At 51.9% G+C, this 8,640-nt stretch overlaps 1 protein-coding gene across 4 annotated transcripts in view; it reads left to right on the top strand.

The window, feature by feature from the left end:
* The first annotated feature begins 2,828 nt into the window (after positions 1-2,828).
* ASGR2 (asialoglycoprotein receptor 2) overlaps positions 2,829-8,640 on the top strand; it is a 14,252-nt gene continuing 8,440 nt past the window's right edge. Inside the window, exons 1-4 of one of the 4 annotated variants that reach the window (XM_027130266.1) lie at positions 2,829-2,979; positions 7,484-7,603; positions 7,780-7,875; positions 8,546-8,617. In XM_027130266.1, coding sequence (XP_026986067.1) covers positions 2,856-2,979; positions 7,484-7,603; positions 7,780-7,875; positions 8,546-8,617 — 412 coding nt within the window. In that variant the 5' untranslated portion in view covers positions 2,829-2,855. Of the gene's footprint in view, positions 2,980-7,483; positions 7,619-7,779; positions 7,876-8,545; positions 8,618-8,640 lie in introns of all 4 variants that reach the window. The other 3 variants (XM_027130268.1, XM_027130269.1, XM_027130267.1) reach the window with 3 other exon arrangements.

Below are 8,640 nucleotides of genomic sequence, written 5' to 3'. Positions count from 1 at the left end.
AGAAGGCTTTGTTCACATGTGGAGGGCCTTGGTGCGCCTTCATGTTCTCTCTCTCTCCATATTGTGTCTTACCCCCCGGGTCTCTCCACTAGGTCTCTCTCTCCAGCAGGATAGCTGGACTTCCTTACAGCCTGGTGGCTGGCTTCCAAGAGTGAAAAATGAAGCTTCCAGGTCTCTTGAAGGCTGGGTCCAGAACTGACAGATTGTCAATTCGAGCACTTTCTATTGGTCGAGGCAAGTCACACGGGCAGCCCAGATTCAAGGGGAGGGGAAATGGACTCGACCTCTGGATGGGTGGTGTGACCTGCATGGACAGTGAGGGGAGAACTTGACGGCCGCCATCTTTGGAGACTGTAACAAGTTGCAAACGCATGATTTTGGCTGCCTCTGAAGAGTCGAGGAATTGGTGTGGGGAAACAGGATGCAGGAGGAAAAGCAATAAAATAAGAGAAAGGTCTTGCTCAGACTTCCGAGGAGGACTGGGTGTCATGAATTCAGGAATACCACTAACCTAACTTCCTGCACCTGAGGTACAGAAACGAAACAAACAAAAAATCTAAATCAACCAAATAAAACAGGATTCCATAACCAAAATCAGAAAACCAACAAAAAGTAATGAGACAATATGGAAACCTCAGAAACAGCCCAAGCATATGTCAATTTTTGGTATATTGAAATGCTGACTTTCAAATAGGGAGAAAGAGAAGGATGCAGAGAAACGTCTTCTCTGTCCTCTCTCGCCAGTGCCAGGGTCGGGGGTTGTACCCTGAAACTTGGAATCAGTTCAGTAAACGTACGTGGCCGGTGAGAATGCCCCCATCCCTGGATGGCAGTTGGTAAACCTTGATACTCAGTAGAATAAGCCATTTGTTAAGCTTGTGCCTGCATCTTGGAACTAAAACCACATCCTTGCCAAGACTGGGACTTCATGGTCGTGTTTTTCAAACTTTGAGTTGTGACCCCAACTTGGGAAACTCAATTTAGTTGGTCATGAATTTGAATGCAAGTAGTAAGGTAAGCATTGTTTTATGAAACGTTCATCTTAATAATATATCTACAAATTCATTCATTCATTCAGTAAATACTCATTGAGAAACTACTATGTGCCAGGCACTGGGGATTCAGGAGAAAGTAAAACATACAAATATGCGTGTGTGTGGGTGCCCGCGTGTGTGCTCTGGATCACACTGTAAAACGTATCTCTTACTGCGAGTTACAGTCAAAAAGCAAAGCAGCCACCATTGCTTCTGTGGCTTCGCAGGAATGCCAGGCTATTGGAGTGTGTGGCTACTTCCTGTGTCAGAAAGTTACCCCAAGAAAAGCACAGGCCTCTGTCCCAAACCCTTTTCAGCACAAGGGGAAACACAGGCAGCTTTATAAAAGGAACTCTGCCCGCAGCCTGCAGCTAAGTTTGGCAAGGGTCAGAAAATCAGGGAAGAAAACCGGGTTTTCTTTCCCAAGCTATTGTTCGCGCGAGAGTAGATGGCAAGTTCGCGCGAGAGAAGACAGCAAGTTCGCGCGAGAGTAGACGGCGAGTTAATCACGCTTCTCAGTTCATGGAGGCACGTCTTTCTCACGGGACTGTGAAGACCCCCTCGGATGGTATGCCTTTTTTCTTCTTTATCCGGTTTTGCCTCCCAATTTCCCTACCCACCTCCACCCGGGTCAAGTCACTTAATCTCCCCAAGGCTTTATTTCCTCCTCCGTGAAGTGGGAACAGCAGAAGACCCACCTTCTGGAGTGAGAGTTACCTGAGAAAAGGTCTGTGGATCATTCAGCCCCATGGCTGGGTGTGAGGACCGAGGTTTGTGTTGCCAGGGCCACAGAAGGGGCTTATTTATGAGGTTGAACCCCTCCTGCCCACTGCCTTCTGAAGGGATGCTCTTCCCTCCTTCCCTCGAACTTTGGGTCCCTGAGGGGCTTTACTCCCCTCCTAGAGAGTGAGGCCATCTGGCCCAGAGCCGGGGAGCCTGGTGGCTGATGCAGCAGGACGCGGCGGGGTGCGCCTAGGCTCAGATGCCGGATTGGGCAAGAGCACAGAAGCGACCCGTCTGATCCTGGTCAGGGATATCTGCCCAACAATTCTGGGAAATTCAGAGGCGGGAAGTGAAAGGGGGGAGGGGCAGAGGGGGAAGAGCCAACTGCACCCTGGCCCCTCCTGGCCTGGCCCCCTCCCAAATGTGCCATGAGGAGTGAGGTGACTTGCTTGTGGGGGAAAAGCGGACCAAAGAGACCCCTTCTCTGTGAGGGACAGAGACAGTCCTGCCCCCCGCCCCCATCACGCTTTGCCTGAGTTCCAACCACTTCTGTTTACCGTCCAAAGTCCCAGGGGCAGGAGATGCCAGGTTAGAAGCCCTTGGACACTCAGACACACAGGTTCAGGGCCCTCGCCTGGACAGGCCCCCTCCCCTTCCCTCTTTTCCTCTGTGAGCACCACCTGCTCCACTTCTGGCTCAAGCCCCTCCTTCACCCTGGGGCCTGGGCTGCCTGGGAGACTGGAGAGTCAGCCCTCCAAACCTGTAGCAGGTAACCGAGGTCGGGAGGCAGGCGGGACCGGCGTGTCTGGGATTAAAGAGACCCTGGTTCAGAGAGAGTGGGGGGCTGATGGGAAGATGTGGGGTGATTTGGAACGTATGGAGGGGAGGCTCCCGGCCATGTCAAGGCCCAAGCATCTCCTGAGGAAGGATGGGACCCAGCTGTATTTCAGCCCCAAACTTCCTGCCAACCTCAGATCCAACCCAAACAGTTGCCTCGACCTACTATCAGCCTCCGCCTGAATTAGCATCTTAGCACAGCATCAAGCCCGAGCTCAGCCCCAGCCCCAGCCCGGGTCCAGCCACAGCCCAGGATCCAGCATGGCGAGGGACTTTCAGGACATCCAGCATCTGGGCTCTGAGGAGAACGACCACCAGTTTTGCAGAGGTGAGGGCCCAGGCACTCGCGGGCGCAGTCCCAGGAGAGAAGATCCATTCTGGAAAGGCAAGTGTCTGGTGTCTGGGGCTTCGCTCCACCTTGGTCTAGCTCCTGGTCGCCCTCTGTCCCTCCGAGGTCTCTGTCACATTCACTCTGTGACCAGGGACTGTCCCCTGACCTCACCTCCTTCTCCACCCCCAGGACCCCAAGAAAGGACCCCCTTTTCCTTCCAACCTAGGTAGCGTGTGCCGTGTGTGTGTCTCTGTGTGTGGGGGGGTGGGTAGGTGTGAGTTGGAGGGAAAGAGCACAGAGATTCTGGAAGATTCCCACTTACCCCAAGCCCCCTGCCTGGATCCTTCTCTAGCAAATCTTGACCGAAGGCTCCAAGTGTCTGAGAGGAGGTTTTCAGGTGAGAAGGATCTGAGCAATTCTAGGCTGAAGGGCTGGAGCTGGGGTGGGGGAGGGGTGTCAGGTGTTTGTGCTGGTGATGGAGTGAAGCTCTGTGGAGACCAGGAGGGGTTGGGACTCGAAGCTCAGGGAGGAGGATTGGTTAGCCTGGGCTGGGAGGAGGGACCTCTCAGTCCTGAGGCTGGCAGACCAAGGGAGGGCAGGTGCTCTCGCAGGTGAGGGTGGGAGCTGGGCAGGGCAGGAACAGCAGGAAGGACAGGTATTCCCACCACACTTCTCCTTTCCTGGGGTAGCAGGCTGGCAGACCTTTCCACCAGGCAGTAGGCTGCATGGGGAGAGGCCATATCTGTCTACTCCCCTCTGCACCGCCGGGGCCCACGTGCTGCCTGGTATGTAGTGAACACTCAAAAACGATTTTGGATATTGTTGAATCTTCTGAAGACAAGAGGATTCAGTGTTTAAACAGGAGGCTTGGAGAGAGTCTAGAGGTTTTGGATTTCGTGGGCGAGGGGGCTCACCCAAAAAAGACCTGGTGGACAGCATTGCAGGGTGAGACCGAGCAGGTGCAACCATCAGTACTTTTCTCTCCAGCAGCCTCTGCTGCCTTCATGTGGGCTGTGATAAATGGAATATTTATAAATGGAATATTTCCTGCCATATCAATAAACAAAGGATGTCACAGTCATCAACATTGCAACCCTCCAATGGGAGCTGGTGAGCCCTGAGGGAACTCGGGGCTGAAAAGAATACCTGCCATCTAGCAGCTATCAGACTGCAGCCACTCCCTGCGGTGAGCCCTGAGGAAACTCAGGATGTGAAAATACATGATACTGGCCCCAGACGGCTGAGGTGTATATCAAAGGAATGATTTCAGTGAGCCCAGACCCTTGCATCTTCCCACACATAGAAAAGCTCTTAACTTGAGATATCTGGTTTTCTTTAATTAACAATAATCTTTTGATGTTCCCAACTACCAGCCCTTTGTTGCAAAACCTCTATATATCCTGGCTCCTCCCCTCACCTCCTCGGGGCAGTTTCTCAGAGTTATCTGTCTCCTGGGCTGCAGTCCTCATTTTGCCCCAAATAAAACTGAACTCGAACATTTTTTTTAAGTCAACAGCTGACATCTGCCACCTGCTTACCAGGGACCACATTCCATTCTTCCCCAGCCTTTTATATGCCTATAGTTTTCAGAAGATTTAGAAATATATTGGCCATTATTTCCTCCAAAAATTTTTCTGCATCCCCATCTCCCCTTTCCATCAAGACTCCAATTACACATATATTAGTGATCCCACAGCTCACTGGTGGTCTTTCTAGTTTGGAAGGAGGGGTGGGAATCTTTTTTCTCTTGGTGTTTCTTTTTATATAGTTATTATTGCTATGTCTCTAAGTTCACTGATCTTTCCTTATGCATGTCTAATCTTCCACTAATTCTATCCAGTGTATTTTTCATTCCAGACATTGTAGTTTTCATGTCTAGAAGTTCAACTTGGGACTTTTAAATATCTTCTTTGATAGCCAACTTAATTTTTGAATACTTTACAATAACTTTTAATGTCGTTGTCTGTTAATTCTAACATCTGTGTCAGTTCTGGATCAGTTTGGGTAGATTTATTAACCTCCTCATTATGAGTTGTGTTTTCTGGCTTCTTTGTATGCCTGGTAATCTTTGATTGGATGCCAGACATTGTGAATTTTACCTCCTTGTGTGCTGGATATATTTGTATTCCTCTAAATATTCATGAGCTTTGCTCTGGGATGTGGTTAAGTAACTTGGAGTCAATTTGATCCTTTTGGGTTTGCTTTTATAATTTGTTAGGTGGGTTGGGAACTTCTTGGATACTCTACCCAGTGCCCTGTGGGTTATGAGATTTCCAGTCTGGCTTGTGGGAATAGGCACTATTCTTGGCCCTATTCCTGCCAGGCACTGTTCCCTAAAGCTTTTGGATTATTTTTCTCCTGGCCTTGGGTAGTTTTCCTTACACGCATGTGTTGATCAGTACTCAGCTGCTTGCTTGAGGGAAACCTTCCCCAGATCTCTGGGATTCTCTCTGCAGCTCTCTTCTCTGATCCTCTGTCCTGTGAATTCTGACCCCTTTGGTCTCCACAGACTTCCAGCTCCATCTGGGCTCTGATTGGATTTCCCCTCCCAGCCCTGTGGCCTGAAAACTTTCTCCCAGCAGGAGGCTGGGGCAATCAGAGGGCTCACCTTGTTTGTTTCCTGTCTCCACAGGGATCATTGCCCTTTGTTTCCTGAATCCCAGTGTCTGGAAAAATATTGTGTCTTACAGCTATCTGTCTTTTGTTGTGGTTGTTTCTGGGAGGAGGGTAAATCTAGTCCCTCTGGGTCCATGTTTAGACCCGTTTTTTTTTTTACTTTCAAACTTGCCTGTGCACTTTCAAACTTGCCTGTGCAGCACTTTCTATGTTTAATTTCATTCTCAGAATAATCCATTCAGGTAGCTACTGTTCTTACCCCAATTTTTAAAAATCGCAGTAAGAACACCTAATATGAGATGTACCCACTTGACACATTTTTAAGTGCCCAGCAGCCCATTGTGAGCTCGGGCACCATGTTATACGGCAGGTCTCTGGAACTTATTCAATTTGCATGACAAATTTTATACCCCTTGAACAGCAATTCCTCATTTCCCCAGCCCCTGGCAACCACCATTGTACCCTCAATTCCTGAGTTTGACTCTTTTAGATTCCTCATTTAAGTGGACATGAGAAAACGGAGGCGCCCAGAGGTTCAATGACTTGTCTGTGACCTCAGAGCCAGTTGGTGGCACAGCTGATCAGCCGTGGAGGGTCTGGTTTCAGGGTAGAGGTGCAGAGATAAATGCTGAGCTGACCCAGAGTCAGGGGTTTATAGGTCATAGGTCAGGTTGGGAAGCAGGACAGGGGCCCGCTGAGTGGATGGTGCTGGAGAGAGCAGTCAGGGCTCAGCCATGGGGTCCCCTCTGGGTGGGGAAGACTGTGGTCTGGGAGAGCTTCTCTCCCAGGGGATTGAGGAAGACTTGTTGGGGGTGAGAGGAAAAGGGGAGGATATGCTGAGAGCGGGGAGTGGGCAGTGGGGTGTCAGAGACATGCCTGCCTGGGTCAAGAGGAAGGCTGGGTGTGGCTGACGTGGAGGAAGGTGACAGTCCTTGGTGTGAGGGGTCAAGAGTTCTGGGTGGATGAGGGGGTGCCTGGTTGTGGAGAGAGGGGGCTCAGGGTCCAAGGCAGGGAAGAGGAAGTGTTCTGTTTGCAGGAGGAAGACACAAAAGCAGGAGCCCACGGCTGGGAGGACAGCCACTGCCAAGCCTGCGGAGTTGGCAGGAGGGGAGAGGCCAGCTCTGCGTGTGTGAAGATGTGGGTGCACGAGTGTGAGAGCGTGTGAGTGTGTGAGAATGTGTGTGTGTTACGTGTGCTGCAGTATGTGCGAGAGTGTGTGAGAGGACGGGCATCTTAGTGCGTGTGTGAGAATGTGCTAAGGAGAGTGTGTGCACGCATGAGTGAAATGAAAAATGCGTGTGTGATTGTGTGTGTGTGGGGGGATCAGGGCTCAGCTTGGTCACGGGGGACGGAGAGGTTTCTGTGAGATGATTGAGCGCTAAGGGGAGAAGGTTTATGGTGGAACAGAGGTTTCTGGGGGGCAAGGGCGGAGGGAAGAGGGCAAGGAGGCCCTGAGTGGTGGGAGATGGGAGGATGGGCTTGGGGGGCGGCCCCTGGGGAGTGGTCCATGGTGGAATGACCCTGACTTAAGTATCCCAGTGGAATCGGGGGCAGTTGTCCCAGTTTTGGATTTGTCTGAGGGGCCCAGACAAATTTTAAGACAGGGTCTAGCCTCTAGGACCCCCAGGTCCAGGATCAAGGCTGTGCACACAGATGATGTGAATATCACGTGCATGTGCATCATATGCACCTCTGTGTGTGTGCATGTTTGCATGAGTTCCTGTGGGTGCGAGTGTACAAATGTGTGTGTGTGTGCACGCTGCATGAACGCTGGGGTAAAGCCCATTGACTCCCCCAATAGCACCCCCATCTACCTTCCTCTCGCCCCCTCCCACCCCAAGGCTGTACGTCCTCAGGCTCTGTTCCCCTGATGCTCAATGACACTGGTTTTCCAGCTCCCCTGCTTCCGATGCCCCTCATCCTGACACCCCTTCTCTTGCAGGGACGCCTCCTCCCCAGCCCTTTGTCCTGCAGCGTCTCTGCTCCCAGCTCCGCCTCAGTCTGCTTGTCTTGGGCTTCAACATCCTGCTGCTGGTGGCCGTCTGTGTGATGGGGTCCCAAAGTAAGGGTCACAGGGGTGGGGCAGCAGTGGGGGAGGCGATACAGGCAGTGCTGGGGGCAATGAGAGCCACGATAGGGGAAGAGATGGGGGCAGTGCTGGGGTGGGGAAGGGGACAGTCAGATGGATAGTGATATGGAACACAGCGCAGCCCACTTCATCCTGTTCTGTCTGACAAGGAGCACAGCTGCAAGTGGAGCTGCAGACTCTAAAGGAAACTTTCAGCAACTTCTCCTCGAGCACCTTGATGGAGATCCTGGCTCTAAGCTCCCATGGTGAGTGGGAGTGCCCCTAGGGGAGGGACTGAGATGGGCTGGATGGTCAAGGAGCTGGTTTTTCAGCATGGGTTTGCTGGACTCCGTGCTGGGTGCCCAGTGCTGGATCTGCAATAGGGGAGTGTTTGTGGGGTGCTGGGGGCAGGGTGTGCACAGATGCGGGCAGATAACCCAACCGGAGAAGCTGGGCAAGGCTTCTAAGGATGCTGATTCCTGAGCCGAGGGTCCCTGAAGGATGAGTAGGTGTTAGAGTGGAGGATGGAGGTTAGAGCCAGGTAGAGAGCAGAGTCTGTGATGACCGGGGCATGAGGAAGACCACTGCACATTCTGGGACTCTAAACGCGTCCAGTGTGGCAGGAGGTGTGGGCCAGAGAGGTGGGTAGGGGCCGGGCCATGCAGGCAAGCCATGCTAACTCGTGAGACTTTATTTTGAGAAAGTGGGAATCCATCGGAAGGATTTAGCAGTGGAAAGGCCTGCGCAGTTTACACTTCAGAAAATCACTGCGCAGCATCGGGAAGAGTGGGCGGAGTCGGGGAGACCAGTGGGCGGGGCACGCAACGTCCCACGTCAAGGTAAAGGTGGCCCAGACTGGTGCTCCAGTGGTGTGAGGATAGAGGGATGTTGGGGATGCGGAACGGAGGGAAACAGTTTAGCTTTCCTCTTTTTCAGGAGGCAGCGCCGGTGACAAGGTGACATCTCTGGAAGCCAAGCTGGAAAAACAGCAGCAAGACCTGAAAGCAGGTCAGAGACTTTCCCTTGAGTGT

The sequence above is a fragment of the Aethalodelphis obliquidens genome, unplaced genomic scaffold, assembly GCF_003676395.1.
Source record: "Aethalodelphis obliquidens isolate GAN/ISIS:26980383/991018 unplaced genomic scaffold, ASM367639v1 scaffold38, whole genome shotgun sequence".
NCBI classification, from domain to species: Eukaryota; Metazoa; Chordata; class Mammalia; order Artiodactyla; family Delphinidae; genus Aethalodelphis; species Aethalodelphis obliquidens.
This window is presented reverse-complemented; position numbering and strand designations above follow the sequence as displayed.